We start from the raw sequence: 17,381 nt of genomic DNA, 5'->3' as shown, positions 1-17,381 counted from the left end.
GTTAAAAGTTAGCTATTGCTAATTATCATATGCTAGTGTGTTTTTGAGAGTAAAACAATTTGCTTTATAGGAAAAATACAATAATAAAACTATAAAAGTTTTTTAAAAGCAATGGAATGTTGGGGTAACCATCACGCCTTCATTTCTAAATTGCATTATGTTTTATAATTTCACATATCAAATATTTTAATGAAAATATTTGCTGTGTCTTTATAGTAGAATAAATAAGTGTCCTGGGCTTTTTCTGTAGTTGACAGATACCTGCCTTGTTTGAGTTTGTAGAGAAAGGTAAATCAATATTGTACAGTATCCTAAGATTCCTATGAAATCATAAATGATTTCTGTTAATCCATTCTGTGGGCACAGGCATTTTATCTGAGGGGGGGAACCCAAAATATTGTTTCATCAATAGTAAATTCATTTAGAGTGTGTAATACAGGGTACTTTAAAAATATTTAAATGGATAATCATAAAGAAAGAAAAATTACATTATTGTTCTCTCCTCTTCTTTTCCGCTCTACTAAAACCTTCTACCTAGCCCTGCTCTAGGGTATCCCATCTCCCCCACCGAATCTTCATCCTTTTGGCACAATTATTCTACCACTGGGCCTTAAAGAGTAGACTAACAACTGAGTTCAAGTTCTAGGCTTCTATGAAATTTCAATCTTGACTCCAGGAAATTCTAACTTAAATATTTAGTCCTTTTATTCTTCATTTTCTCACATTGAATTGAATTGGGATAATGAATGAAAATTCTAAAAACAGTGTTTTCCACATTATGTGTACATAAATGTTAGGTATCATTTCTAGTGGTTGTAGTTGGAGATCTGCTCCTCTATAGAGACACCTGGTATCCCGCAACCTATGCGAAAGCTGGAATGGTAATCAGCCTTCTCTTAGCGTCCCATCATAATATTTTTTTGTTGTTATTAATCCTTACCAGAGGATATTTTTTTAAATATATGTTTATTGATTTCAGAGAGTAAGGGAGAGGTACAGAAACATCAATGAGAGAAAATCATCAATCGGCTGCCTCCTGCATGCTCCCCACTATGGATCAAACCTGAAACCCAAGCATGTGCACTGACGGGTAATGGAACCGTGACCTTCCTGGTTTATAGGTCAACACTCAACCACTGAACCAGGCTGGACGGGACCAAGGATATTTTTTCCACTGATTTTTAGATAGAGTGGAAGCGAATGAGGGAAGGGGGGGAGAGAGAGAGAGCGAGAGAGCGAGAGAGAGAGAGAGAGAGAGAGAGAGAGAGAGAGAGAGAGAGATATCTATGCGAGAGAGAACATTGATTGGCTGCCTCCCTGCCAGAGATTGAACCTACAACCCAGATATGTGCCCTTGACAGGGAATCAAACCTGTGACCCTTCAGTGCACAGGTGAATGTTCTAACCACTCAGTAATAGTGGCCAAGGCCATCCCATAATTTAAACCTAATGCACCTATAATTTTGTGGGAATAGGAAGCTGGGTGGGGAAGAGCATTTTTTAAAGCTCTTAACATGCACATATGGTACCCTCCACTGTGCCCTTTGAAGTCATCTTCTAAATGCTATATATTCACCACATACAAATCAAAGATCTTGGCAAGTGACCTAAATCATATTTTTAACTCCATGCCAGTCATTCCTTAGATGACTTTGAATGTGTCTGGGTCATTGATCTTATGCAACATTTTTGCCTAATGGTTTTTTTGAACTCCTAAAATCATTGAACTTGCTCAGTATTTATACTTATCCTATGAGAACCAGGCCAATTGTGACATAAAGTTTGTCTCTCTAGTGGTGTTAATAATCTATTTCCCGTGCTCTGCCCTCCTTTGTCCCACATGACTATATATATATATATATATATATATATATATATATATATATATATATAGGGTAATATGCTAATTAGACCGGACATCTTCTGGATATCATTCCGGTCGTCCTTCCTGACGAAGCCAGGGCCAGAGGGAAGCCAGCCCAAGTCCTGGGTGCCTGGGGGAAGCCCAAGGGAAGCCAGCTGGGTTTTGGATGTCTGTAGGTGGCCCAAGGGAAGCCAGCCCGGGTCCCAGGTGCCTGCCGGTGGCCAGAGGAGGGAAGCCCAGGTCTGGGTGCTGGAAGGAAGCTAGTGTCAGCAGCCGGGGGAAGGAAGACCTAGTCTTGCACAAATTTTCATGCATCGGGCCTCTAGTGTGTGTATATATATATACATATACATATATATATATGATACTTGCTTATGTATTGATTAAGAATATGGAATCAGGAACCAGTGTTTCTGGACTCCAATTTCCAGGGTACCTCAGGCCTATCACTTATTGTCTAAGCTTGGAGATATTAAACTTCCCTGGCCTCAGTTTTCTCAACTGTTGTATTATTTTTCTCCTAAGGTTGTCATAGGAAAGAAATCACCTAGAACAATGCATGCTGTGTAATAAAATGACATTACATCTAAGCTATGCCTAAATATTCAATGTGCTAGTTGATAGGGACTTTGATTCTATCTGGAGGATTTGCATTTCAGATGGTTCCAATACCAATATTATTTTTCAGAAATCAGTTCCCTAGGGAAGAATGATAGGTAATAAGGCTGATATTTAGGCCTAAATCATATTGTGATGGAATACAATCGGTGTATATGCAGTGGTTTGCAAGTAATATATATATAGTAAATAACTCATTTTCCAGGTCTGTCTACTAGTACACCAGCAAGAAACTCCATTGAAATGCCTGTTGATGGAATCCTATTTTTAAAATAAATTATAAATCTATTATTCTTGAATTTTAGATTTTGTGTATGAACTTCAAAGGCAAATTAATGAAAACATTTTATACCAAGACATTTTAGTCTCATTACTAACTGTAATGCCTTTTGGGGTCACTTGCTTATAACCTCCATCAATTTTAAAATCACATTTCATTCCTTAGGCTTATGGTGGCATTTTAGAAATGTGCCTATTTACTAATGTGGTAGTTTTTATTTTAAGTGTGAGGACTCAGAGGAGTGAATATATATCTACCCATATAGTTAAGTCCCTTTGGCAGCTGAGAGAATTGTAGGAACACAAGTAGAGACTTCTGGCTGCTATACCTCAGAGGAGTTTGTTTAATATAGTGCCATGGAGCTACCTAATCTTTTCCAATTTGTTACCCATTTTTCTTTGTTATCTGTCTCGGTGATGTCTCTTCTCCCTAACTGACTGCTACAGGCTAGCAATCTATAACAAAAACTCAGTCTCAATCTCAGATAAAATTTTTTAAAAAGAGGATACAAGAGTAATGGCTCCAGCTATAATTATAAAGTCCCAAACTACAGACATGGTAAGTCCCTTCATTATTTACTCATGGTGGAAGAAGCTGGGTTAGCACTCTCGCGTGAAGATATTGGCCTCTTAGTAAAGGAAATGTTGGGTTATTCAATCTGTGAAGCCTGCTGTGTTTTGAGAACTGTTAGAATCATTCCATACGGAGCTTGTCATAATTTCACCCATTTCAGTTTTCCCATGACAATACCCACTTCTTATTAATTCCTAGAGGAGATAGATCTATTCTTAGAGCTGTCAGATGGAAGACAGATGAAAACAGAGACTGCTCATGTAGACTATGCCACACCCAGATGATGGGAACTTCTTTATGGTCAAAGAGTCCAGGACGTTGCTTCTCAAGTAGTATCTACTCTGACAGGATAAAAATGACTGTGGGAATATTCACGGTTCTCCCTTCCCTCCTGCTCAAACATTCTGTGTCTGCAAGCCTGATCTTTCCAGCCCACCAGACCATAATGTTTCTCACTCCTCTACACACACCACACCACACCACACACACACACACACACACACACACACACACACACACACACACCGTCTTCCTAGGGTATCACGTTGCACACTCAGGATACATAATAAAACATGGACAGAGAATTATTTGATCATAAAACTGTATGGAATAAAGTATTTAGGGAGGATGGCTTAGTTGACCAAAAACATAATGATTCAGTGGGGGAGGGTGGAAGGGTGAAAGCTTTGTGAAAGGAGAAGGCACCAAAAGAGAGAGATCTTGGGGGTAGGGTTGTGGGGAATGGAAGACTCAGAAAGTGAGAATTATGTGAGAAAAGTGAGAAGACTTAGTTTTCATTTTTTTGTTTGTTTTGTTTTTAGTAAAGTTCTTTTGGTTGAATTTTGGCTGTTGAACCACATGTGGATGGTTGCAGTTCATCAGGGATCCATTTGCACCTCTAGTTAGCAAGGGTCAGATGAGGGTCATGGTGCAGGAGAGATCCCAGCATCAATGACATCTAATCCTCTGCAGTTATCCAAAGATTAGTTCCACCCCTGGGTTCTTCTCTCTGTTCCTGACACATACTTTGAAATATTATCTGCACCCGTTCCCTCCTCCCATGTACACTAGCCTGAAATATACGAGAGTGTGCTATCCTAGGAGCAGAGTGAGATATCACTGTGCTTGGATGGTTAGTAACATCTCTGCCGAGGCTATGGTGTCTCAAACTTTGCCAAGGCATGCAGAGACCTCTGAAACCCAATTGTCCCTGTCTGCCAAGCCTGTCAAAGTGTCTATGGTGTCATACACACACCCCTTCCCTGTTGCCTGACTGTGGTACCTACTGAAAATGTCAACTCTGTTTGCATAAACACTTCTGTCTCAGATGACTTGATTTGTCTGCCGCATCACTGTCTCTGACTCTTTGTCTCTCTTTGTTGTTCTCTAGTATTTTTATATACAACAGGAGGCCCGATGCATGAAATTCATGCACGGATATGGTCCCTAGGCCTGGCCAGCCATCAGGGCCGATCTGTGGGGCGACTAGAAGGGTTATCAGTGGACCCCCGCTTGCAACCGCCTTGGCTGGCCTGGGGCCTGCGGGCTGGGGGCAGCTCCTACATTGAGCGTCTGCTTCCTCGTGGTCAGTGTACATTATAGTGACCAGTCGTTTCATTGGTTGGTCGATTTGCATATTAGGCTTTTATTATAGAAGATGTTGTGAGGGAGGGAGAAGGGAAATAACAGTGATTCAGACTTATTACATGCCAGACACTTTACTACACATGCTATTTCACTTAGTTACTTCTGACACATATAGGAAGCATTATCATGTATGTTTTAATACTGAGGAAAGTCAGTTCTTAGGTAAAGTTTCTTGCCTAAGCTCCCACCAACTATAAATAGTGGAAACTGAATACAGATTAAAATTATTTCAAAGGTTGTGTTTTCTAAATTTTACCAGCACTTTAATGAATACTTAGACCAATAAATGGCAATATTATAAATTGCTTACATACTCAATAGTATTTTCAAATATTTCATTTTCCCTCTACTAGGGCTGTAATTTCCTACTATAATTATAAATGCCAATTTACTAAAATGTGTTTCTATTGAATTGACATTTATTTTAGCCCCAGTTACTGCTGAACCTTAATAAGCAAGTAATAGAATCAAAATAAATGCCACTTAGAAACAAAAAGAAAGTACAAAAATGTTGACAAGCAAATATGATCTGTAAAAAAGAGCTACTATGATACAATGCATCCTGTCTCTAGTTCCACTTTAAGGATGTTTCTGCTTTCTTACCTATAAAATGAGACAAATAATAATATTTATGTTATGATTTATTGTGTAAATTAAATGAGATGCTATGTGTAAGACACTTGGTCTACTAGTTAGAATGTAGAAAGCACTCAATAAACTATAGATGATGTGGTGAGGTCGATGATGTTGATGATGATTTCTAGAGTGGGTTATGAAGCATTGTGTGAACTTCCATGTATGAGACAAACACTGAAATACAAAATCAAAAACAAAGTCAGCCATTACAGAGCGAGCATTGAAATTCTGATTCATCTCCTACAAAACAGACTCTGTGTATTTGTGTTGTGTGTGTTGATATGCACATTAAATACTGATTTAAAATCGCAATTGCAGAAACTTACATTGTTCCTATTAAATTTCATAGGGTTACTTTTGGCTCATTACTTCATCTACCAATTACTTTTTAATTCTGTATAGTTATTCAAGTATGAGTTATTGCTACCCCTTCTAGATCTGTGTCTTTTGCAAATCTTGTACCCTTATTTCAACTTAATAATTAAAATGCCAAATATGATAGATAAGGATGGAGGCCTTTGGCACACTGCTAGAACCAGACCATCAGTGTAGGCCAGAACTGACATCAATTCTTCTATCAATGTTCTGATACATGTGCCTGTCATCCAGAAATCCACACGCCTGTTCCAGGTCTCACCATTGTTTAACAGAAGGGCATACATAGGACATGGTGAACTTATTTCTGCTATCCAAATCATTTCTCCAAGCTACAAATATTCAGAAAATAGAATGTAAAATTAGTGATATTTTCTTTTTTAACATTTTTTTTATTGATTAAGTTATTATATGTGTCCTTATCCCCACATTACCCCCCATCCCCCCTACTCATGCCCTCACCCCCCTGTTGTCTGTGTCCATTGGTTAGGCCTATATGCTTGCATATAAGTCCTTTGGTTGATATCTCCCCCTTAGAACCACCCTCCCCTGCCTTCCAACTGAGGTTTGATGGTCTGATCGATGCTTCTCTGTCTCTGGATCTATTTTTGTTCATTTTATGTTGTTCATTATATTCCATAAATGAGTGAGATCATGTGATATTTATCTTTCTCTGATTGGCTTATTTGTATTTCCATTTGAAATTATGCATTTATCTCCTACATGTATCAGCAAAATATTCCATAACACAAAGTGGTTAATTGAAATATTGTATGTTTGTATGATGGAAGGTAAATCCTCCAAAAAGGAAAAAAAAAAAAAACCCTCACAACAAACATATTTATTTAACACAGACCAAGGAGACATTCAAGCCCAGTTGAAATGTAAACCTTTTTTTCGCCAAAATCCTTCCTGTCCATTTTATTCATACATATAGCAAATACAATTATTATCAAAATTATTTGGCATTTTTCTGTCTATTTCCTGTACCTTAAAGGCTCCTGGAAGACAGGGAACTCATTTTTCATCTTTTTATCCTCTGGCCAAGATAGGGACTGGTTTAGTGTAGACTTTCAATAACTGTTGTGCTTCCCTCTTTTGAATTATACGGCCATAAAAAATTATTATTCTCTCATTCATTCCCCAGTGAAAGTAGTTTTAAGAGGTCAAGTCTGCCATAGTTTAAAAGGACTGAAAGAAGAATCCAGAGATGTAACTGCATTGTCTTTAGCTAGAGGCAGTTTGAGGCTATAATCTTTTATGGTGGCCAGTGACTTCATATTTTGTAACTCTTCAACTGTCCTGGCATAGTACTTGCAGAAAGCAATCCAGAGGTACAATTAAATCCCATCTCTGCTGTCAGTTCCACAAACAAGCAAAACTTCTAGCATGGATTTATTACTCTTATAAATATCAAAGTGGCTTAGGGACTCTAGTTCCTAAAAAAAGAATGCAAAGGCTACATTTTTAGTAACATCTGCTGGACAAGCATAAAGGATGACTTTAGTCATATTGCTAACTTCTATGATGAATAATGCACTGTCAAAGCAGAGCTGATTGTCTGTGAATTAAAATAATGCTGATGTGCATATAAACCACACTTATTTTAAAAGATTTCAAGGGTTGCTAAAGTTGCAGAAATATTTGTTTATAACTTTTATTTTATATTTTACCTCTCTGATTGAGCCAGAATGACAGGAGTGGAAATGTTAATTCAAATGTTTGCTATCACTAACAGCTGTATTGGACAGTCAGATTCTAATTTTTTTTTTTATCTTTAAATTCTTTATTAGTTAAGGAATTACAAATGTGTCCTCATTCCCCGCCTCCATTAACCCCCATCCTTCCCCACCACTCATGCTCTCACAGATTCTTATTTTTAATCAGCATATTTTCTCTCACAGTTTTAAAAGAATTATTGCAATAAACAATAGAAAATAATTTGATTTGGACTTGGAAAGAGGCAGATCTGCATAGCACTGGCAAAGTGTTAGTGCTCCAAAACACGTCTCCTATTTACAGAGGCTAGTATCTGACTAATCCCTCTTTTTTGCTTTCCTCATCTTAAAAATGTACTACTAGAGCCCAGCCAGTGAGGTTCAGTGATTGAACATTGACCTATGAACCAGGAGGTCATGATTCAATTCCCGGTCTGGGCACTGGAGGCAGCTGATCAACGATTCTCTCCTATCATTGATGTTTCTCTCTCTTCCTCTTTCTTTCTCTCTGAAATCAATTAAAATATATATTTTTTTAAATGTACTACTGGAGAAGTAGTTTATAAGACTGATTCACATTAAATTATTAGTGGTGTGAATTGTTTATTCCCCTCATGAAAACAGGCCTCCTGAAGCACTGTGTATCTGAGAATAGAGGGCAAGTTCTCCATAAGATATTCAGCAATAGTTAAAGTATTTCTCTTTTTGTTAGGAGACACACAAGGGACCCTCCAGAGGTTGGACTTATCCTCTGCACTGAAATGCTCTGAGCTGGTTTCACTATAGATGCCACACGGATAAATCATTGCCTAAGGAATATAGCAGACTTCTGAGCCACCAGGCATTACATTGGAAATGACCAGACTCAACCTGGCTTTTTCGGTCTCTTCTTTCCAGAGCTAGGAGTCTGTGAAGCATTCAGATTTACTGGCTTCTTTCCTTAAATCCATAGATAATGAATATTGAATGCAGAGCAGTCAAAAAAATTTCTCTTCAAAATAATGCTGAATTAATTCTAAACTCTTTTAGTGGAGTAACCATGCCCATTTCAGCCTATGTTAAGTATTACTTAACAGAGTTCTTAATATACAAATGTGGAAGGTACTCAAGAAATGCGTATGGATAGGAGGATGGAGGAAGGTAAGAAAAAAGTTTACAGGTTTTGTGTTTTTTGTTTTTTTCCTAATGTTAGATAGATAATTACTAAGGAAACCCTTTTTCTAACCTCCCATTTTTTGACACTTTTGTGTAGCAGAAATGTTTGGAACTAAAAGCTAAAACAGAATTTAAAACATAGTAAACTTAATAGTCCATAAAACCACACTACCCAATTGTATACAAGAATCAAACCAAGGTTGCAGGCAAGAAAGTGTGGCAAATGCATTAATTCAAAAATATTTCCAGTTGGAGATTTTGATCAAATATTTTGACATTTACTTAATTGCAAAAGCTCAGTGAAAATAGTATTAGCACACGTGCCATGTATCACACAGTTTGGGAGACGAATGCTGAACTGAACGCCTGGGCCGATTCTACAGGGTCAAAGCTCTAGAGACAATGACATGAAGGGCAGGGCAGAATGGGCAACCATTTATAGAAGCGCATTCAATTCATGGTTCTGCAGTACATTTTGGGAAAAGAATGCTGAGACATGATCACCTCCTTTGGGTTTGCCAAAGGGGTGGAGAGAATATAAATAAGATAGAGTAAAATCACAGAAGAGAAGCAATTGTTGGCTTCCTTTTATAGCAGTAAAAGATATTTATGTTTAAATATTAATGAAAAAAGAAAACTGCCCAACAAAGTCTTGTAGTGGCATGTAGGCAGTCAAGGTTACACTATTTAAACTTTGTGTGTGGATGGTGAGGTGGGGGTGGGGGCGAGGTGGGGGAAGGACACTATATTACTTGTTTCCAATTAGGTAGATATTGCATAATATTTTCTGAAGGACCATAAGAAAATTCAAAATGTATATTCATAGTCCTCTTCTTCTTGCATCTAGGAGTAGGTCTTGGGGTAGTAATTAAAAAAAAAAAATGTAATCCTGCCCAGCCAGCATGGCTCAGGGATTGAGTATCAACCTATGAACCAGGAGGTCACAGTTCGATTCCCAGTCAGGGCACATGCCCTGGTTGCAGGCTCCATCCCCAGTGTGGGGCGTGCAGGAAGCAGCTGATCAATGATTCTCTCTCATCATTGATATTTCTATCTTTCTCTCCCTGTCCCTTCCTCTCCAAAATCAATAAGGCAATATTTAAAAATATATGTAATCCAATAAAAGAGGAACACTGAAAGTATTAAAATGTCTAATATTACTAAGCTTTCCCCCCCAGCCACAGAGAGTACTCTGGATACAATGAATGAAGTTATATATTTTATTAGCCCCAAACACAATTTTTTAAGTCAGAGTAAATGGGAGATCATCCTCTGCTTCAGATAGTTTTGGTTAACAGACCACTTAATGGGTCGATTTAAAGGATTTTAACACATCTGAAGAAATACCAGAACATTAACATTAGCTGCTTTCTCATAAAATAAGTTTATACAAAAAAAGAAAAGTTTTTACTGCTTCCAATTTTATTTCACAGAACTTACTAATTTCCACTGGTATATATCAATTTGGATTTATTAGCTTTGTACGAAAGAACTCCAGTAGGTTTTTAATAATAATTATCGTTATCACTGATTAAAGTTATATTGTTCAGGCCAGATGGAGTCCTTTTCCTGTCAGCTAGAATGAGCTTGATTATGTAGTTATAATGTGTTTAGATCTAAATAAACAGATGGCCCAGTGACAGGATATTATACGCTGGTGATGTCAGCAGCAGTGCTTCACAAGCAGAATTGCTTTAAATAAACTCTGGATCCTGGCACTTTTAAGAAGGTGACTGGAGTTGAGCCTAAGTGTTGTAACAACTTGATTAGTACTGTTCACTTGCAGAAGGGTCAACCATGAGGCCGGTCTGAGGTTCGGTCTAAAAAGTGTGACTGCTGAACCTGTTCCTTAACTGTGAAAGCATTTAACTTAATACACATACTCAGTATCATAAGGAGAGAGAGGAAGAGAGAGAAGCTGCCCAAGTGTAAGAACTTCCAAGTTGAAGAGTTAAAAACTGTGGATCAAGAAAAGATGGATACATTTGATAGAACCCTATTCCATAATTTTTGCAACATGTTATAATAAAAGTCTTGACTAGCCATATACCCACTTGCAGTCGATATTAGAACATTAACAGAGCTTTCATCTTTAATCATTTTTCATGTCTACTATTTATTCTAAAAATAAGCCCACGCCATACCCTTGTACCAACAAAAATGTAGAGCGAGCCTATAAAATTCAGAAACAAACTTCAAAGAAAGTCATTATGTACAATTGCTTTAGCTAATGTTCTTTTGTTGAGTCCTTATGGGACTTTCTCTGTGGGACAACTGTATTTGCTGAGGCAAATATCCATGATAGCAGAGTCTTTAAGAGGAAGATGCCACTGCAGGAGATAAAGGCTGCTATTTGAAAATGAAGGTAGTAACAATAACAATTTTAGAGGAGGCTATCAAATAATGAAATTAAGATTTCCAAAAATTTAGCTGTTTAAATGCTTAAACTTTTTATATTAAGCCGAGCCAGAACCAAGAGGTCACCAGTTCAATTCCCAGTCAGGGAATGTGCCCAGGTTACAAGCTTTATCCCAAGTAGGGGGCATGCAGGAGGCATCCGATTAATGATTACCTCTCGTCATTGATGTTTCTATCTCTCTTTCCCTCTCCCTTCCTCTCTGCAATCAATAAAAATATATTTTTAAAAATTTATATTAAGATACTGGTTCACACATTGGCCCTGTACACTGAGGGCAAGGAGAGATGGAAGAAAGAGGCAGGCAACTCCAGATTTGTATGTGGCAGGTTTAAGAAGCCAGGGAATTGATATATGAAGCTTGTCTTTGATGGCCACAAGATGAGTAGACTTCCACACACTCCCACTAGAATCTTAAAAGTTCATATAGAGGCCTTAATGGGTTCAGTCATGTATTCAGTCCAGCTGGTCTCAACAACACCCACTCTCTCTAGGCTACACCCTTGTAACAAATGCTGGCTTGGGAACAACAGCCAGGATGTACATTCCAAGGACAGGGGCGAAGTGAGGGTGTTCCAATTGCCCAGGTCCAGCTTAAGGTTCAAGTGATGGTCAAGTCCTCTTGACAATTTCCTGCAATTAAAGATAATCTAAATGATGTATGTAACCTTTTATTCTGATGGTTTTTTATGTGTTTATAAGAACATATTCTTGTTTTCATAGACTTGAACTTAAGTGTTGACATAATCCTTAATAACTGTTGGTATCAGTAAGCCATGTACTTTAGAAATTATATCCAATATAATAGGTCATAAGCATAAAACTGTTCAGTAATCAAACTAAAATGCATTTAATGTAAATATTTCCTTCTTACTAGCTGGTAAAATGCATAAACTCATTGATTTCCTTTTTTTATAAAATGATGAGACTATTTTGAATATGAAGAGATTGTTTTTCACGTCACATGCATTTGACATTCAGGTTCTGTTACTTAAGCAAGCGTTTTATGGCTATGCTTCAACTCTAGTATGACTTAAAAATCCTCATAAAGGAGCAAGAATATTTCATTAGGGGAGAAAAGTTAAAGAATGAGAGATTATAATGTGAATGTGTTTTTGCCTCTTCTGCAGGTGGACGTTGCCATAAGTCCTGTACCGGCCGATGCTGGGGACCCACAGAAAACCATTGCCAGACTTGTAAGTGCTCAACTAGTAGAGAGCATAGGCTTGAAATGGTCAAATCATTTTAATAATTGATGATTTTCAGCTGTCTGGGGATAAGAAACATGAAAATGAGTTTTTGCTTCCTTGTGGTGTATGTATCTGTCCCATCTTCCACTCAAAGGTTAGCAGGCTTTGCAATGCACCTTGATTTTTTCACTTCGTGCATATGTGCATTAATTTATTTGTGGGGATAATTCCTAGAAGTGGTCATTGCAGGGTCAAGGATATGTGTATAAGAAATTTGATAGAAATCACGAACATGGAGATGTTGTTCTCTATAAAGTTTGTAGCAATTTCCTCTGCCAAGAGCAATGCATGTACATGCCTGTTTCCCTATTCCCTGGGCAAAGCAGTGTGTTATCAAATCTGGGTCTTTGAAAAAAGGTTAGAAGAAGCATAGTATATCAGAGTAGACTTAAATTAACTTATTTCATGAAAACAATGTTTTAGGGCAAAGTATTGGCAAGAATTTTAAGCAGGACTTTAAGATTAGATGACTGTTTGAAATAAGTATACTAGCTATAATATTAGACAGTGTTTTAATAGCATCCTACCAAGGTACGGGAGAGCCTAATTCCATTCTCACAGAATGAAGAATAATGATTTAGAACAAAATGTTAATAGAACTGAAGGTTAAGAGATCCTGTAGTAAGAGTAGATATTGACTCAGGCTAGACCAGTTGGATTCTCTCCCTAGACAATTTGGACTTGGGATCCAGATGCTGGTAGCATAACCTTAGAAACTTGAACTTGAAGAGATATTAAACTTAGTAGAGGATTCCATTTCAAACCATGTGTTAATGAGAAACAGAAATGGCCAGTCCTCAGTGACTCAGAAGAATAAATCAGCCATACAGAAGCCAGAAGAAATGAGAGAGAGAGAAAGAGAGAGAGAGAGAAAGAGAGAGATTTTGACAGTTCCTATCTCCTATTTCTCTGACCTTCATGTGCTTCAGCTGCACTCTATTCTTGATGCCTTAAGAAACAGTGTTTTTCTAGTACCTTTAAATAACTTTTCTTACTTGCCATGAAGTGAGGATGAGAATGAGTCTTGTAAGAAAAGCATCACACCATAGCTCATGTATGAAATCATCAGCCAAGAAGTCATTTAATCCACCTAATTTTTCAGCATAGACATTAACTTTACTATATAGCCTAAAATTTAATGGTCACTGTACCTACTCCACAGAATCAATAAAAAATTTTAATATATTTTATTGATTTCATATAGAGAAAGGGAGCGAGAGCTAGAAACATTAATGATGAGAAAGAATCATTGATTGGCTGCCTCCTGCATGCCCCACATTGGAGGTGGAGCCTGCAACCTGGACATGTGCCCAGACTTGGAATAAAACCGTGACTTCCTGGTTCATTAAGTCAACACTCAACATGGAGCCACACCAGCCAGGCAGAATCAATAAAATTTAAATTCAATAGACATTTATATGTATTTCATATGTACAAGTCTAAATTTTGGATTAGTTTTCATTCACATAGATCTGTATAGCTTATAAAACATTTTCATTTTAAAATTTGTTTTCACAATATTCTTATAAGTTAAAAAGGCTTAGTTATCATTAACCTCTTTTTAACAATTGGGGAAATATAAGTTGAGAAAATTATTCAAGGAGATGTTAAATTTACAACACTGTTTCCTGTACACCATATTGCATAGCACAACTTAGTGGGAGAGGACATTAGATTTCAAGTCAGACAAATGAAACAAACCCCAGTTGTTTCCACTTCCTAGCATGAAAAAGTGACTTAATCTTTTTAAATCTCAGTTACCAAATCTATAAAATAGAATAATTGCACTTTGCTCAGAAGAAGTTTGCTCTATTGGAATCCAATCCAATCCAGTAATGTAGTTGAAATGCATTAATATTTTTGGCATATACTAAGGACCTAATAAAGAATAGCTAATATTATCATAAACTGAAGGAGAGGCTCTTAGAAAACATAATCTTTCTTAAATGTGAATGAATGGGAAGGCTCCTGGAGCCCATTCCCCCCTGTGAAGGCTCCTGACCATCGTGGCTGGGAAAAGCAAAGCCCAGGATTGAAGAGGAGGCTCCTGAAGTGGAGGCTGGTTGCCCTTGACATTCTTTCTTGTTCTCTCTCTCCTAGTTTGAGTTATTTGAAAGGGAAATTGCTCATCCATATTTAAAGAACCCAATATCCTGAGGTAAAATGTATTTGGCAACTACTCAAAGATATACATACTTACTATAGAACCTGAATTTTAGAAATATGGTTATAAATTTTTGAGAATTAGATCTCGTGAGAGATTCCATAGAGACATGAGACCTCCAGAGTTCCATAGAGATGTAACATACATGAGCAAAAAAAAAATTAATGTGAAATATCTAGACTTATTTTAGATTTTTGATGATCAATCTGTTAATTAAACTGTTTCTTCTCCTTAGGCCTACTTGAGATGCACTATCTCTGAATCCTAATTGACCGTTTAAGAAATTAGAAAGCATACATTGTACAAGTTTTTGAAAATATTGAGCTCTTGTTGATTGACCACACAAAAGTACATTGTAACATTTGGAAGACATAGTCTTATATTATTCAGAAATGACTTTTTTTTTAATCTTCACCCAAGGGTGTGTGTATGTGAGTATATATATATATATATATATATATATATATATATATATATATATACACACACACACACACACACACACACACACACACTAATAAAAGGGAAAGATGCAAATCAACCATCCCTCCACGATACCCACAAGCCATACCCACCTGCCAATCAGGAGTGAGTATGCAATTAACCTGACAAAGATGGCAGGTTAATTTGCATATGTGGGTATCAAGTGCCCTGGGAGGCAACGGCAGCCACAGGCTCCCAGGACCATCGCCGGCCAGGGAGGTGAGGCTGGCTGAGCCTAGCCACACCCACGGGCTCCGGGGACTTTCACTGGCAGAGAGCAGAGCAGGAGAGAAGGCAGAGAGCGGGATGTTTGGAGGACTTGGCAGAGCAGGAGGCCGCTGGACATAGAGCAGATTGAGAGAGAGGGCAGCTTGGAGAGCGTGGCTCCCTCTGTCAACCCAGCTTCCTCATCACAGTTGTGGAAACTGACAGCAGAGAGGAGGAAGTCCCACCCCCACAGAATCATTTTTTTCATTGATTTTCAGAGAGAGGGAAAGACAGAGAGAAACACCAAAGTAAGAGAAACACAGCAATTGGTTGCCTCCTGCATGAGCTCTGACCAGGGCCTGGGCCTTGGAGGAGCCTGTGACCTAGGTATATGCCCTTGTGCCCTTAGCCAGAATTGAACCCAGCACCCTTCAGTCCATAGGCCAAGGCTCTATCCACTGAGCCAAATTGGCTAGGGCATTATTTCTTTTCTTAATGACCAAAATACATTCAGGGCTTCTCTGGGATATTCAACTTCATGATTTGCCAAGTATTTTCTTATTTTTTAATGGAGAATTATTCTTTGAGACTCTTAATACATTAGAGAAGAGCAGTAAAGGTACTTAAAATCCCCACACTTCCACTAAGGAATTCAATGTTAAGAATTGTGTTCATTCACCACATCTTATCAATGCTGACATCTTCCTGCAAGTGTCACCTCCAAAATAGCAAATGTGCCAGGAATTATCCCCAGTAAGAGTAAATAGTGAGAAATGGGAGGAAAGAGAAATGATTCAGGCTCTGGAAGAACTAATCTGTGATAATGAATGACTTGTAAGGGTGAAATAAAGCAAAGAGAGGTGATCAGAAAGAGATAGCTCTGAATAGAGATATGGGAAAATAAAAATGCGGTAACAATGGTAAGCTTGAAGGAAAGTCTGCAAGGGGCAGAAGTTTGTTTAAATGTTAGTTTTTAATTACAGTTTACATTCAATACTACTTTGTATTAGTTTAAACTAAAAGTATACAGCATAGTGGATAGACAATCATGTACGTTACAAAGATCCCCCCCCCTTCCATATCTCAAGTACCCACTGGCACGGGACATACCTATTACAATACCATTGACTATATTTCCCATAATGTACTTACATTCCCATGACTATTTTTTTAATACTAATTTGTACTTTTTAATCTATTCACCCTTTTTGACAACTCTTCCAAACCTCACCCCTCTGGCAACCATCAGTCTGCTTTTTGTGACTGTGAATTTGTTTGTTTGTTTTGCTCTTTAGATTTCACATATAACTAAAGTTATATGGATGGATCTAGAGCAGTGATGGCGAACCTATTTTTTTTGGTTGATTTTTCTTTGTTAAATGGCATTTAAATATATAAAATAAATATCAAAAATATAAATCTTTGTTTTACTATGGTTGTAAATATCAAAAAATTTCTATATGTGACACAGCACCAGAGCTAAGTTAGAGTTTTTCAAAATGCTGACACGCTGAGCTCAAAAGGTTCGCCATTACTGATCTAGAGGGTATTATACCAAGTGAAATAGTGAGAGAAAGGGACAAAAGTTTTAAAATAATGAATGAAAAAGAATAGATTTAGTGAAATGAAAGGAGAGTATAAATAAATTGACAACTTACTGTGGACAACAACTTATACATGCCTATAGAATTTTTATAAAGTTTTGTAAATTATTGTTAAATTTAGTAACATGTTGAGACTATTTTGCATACTGGTTTGTGTGCTATATTTAGATTTCATTGCATTTAGAATAATTAAAGTCTTTTATTGTTCTTCTATAGTTTTATATAATGTTCAGCCTACTAACTGCAGCACTAGCATCTATTTTTAAACGTTTTTCTAAAATATGTTATTTTTATAAATACATTTCTAAAGGAAAAACCTTAGACAACCGAAAGAATTTTATAAATATTAAAGTAAGAAAATCATGCTTATAGAATCTAGCCAAGTGCTGTT

The 17,381-nt window shown here is 37.3% G+C and overlaps 1 protein-coding gene across 1 annotated transcript in view; it reads left to right on the top strand.

Moving 5' to 3' along the window:
• Positions 1 to 17,381, top strand: part of ERBB4 (erb-b2 receptor tyrosine kinase 4) — a 307,627-nt gene that overhangs the window by 9,500 nt on the left and 280,746 nt on the right. The window contains exon 3 of the mRNA XM_036319579.1: positions 12,413 to 12,478. Within this exon, the coding sequence (XP_036175472.1) occupies positions 12,413 to 12,478 (66 nt within the window). The remainder of the gene's footprint in view (positions 1 to 12,412; positions 12,479 to 17,381) is intronic.

This window comes from Myotis myotis, unplaced genomic scaffold, assembly GCF_014108235.1.
Source record: "Myotis myotis isolate mMyoMyo1 unplaced genomic scaffold, mMyoMyo1.p scaffold_m19_p_8, whole genome shotgun sequence".
NCBI lineage: Eukaryota > Metazoa > Chordata > Mammalia > Chiroptera > Vespertilionidae > Myotis > Myotis myotis.
Note: the sequence above shows the minus strand (reverse complement) of the source record. Positions and strands in the feature narration are given on the sequence as shown.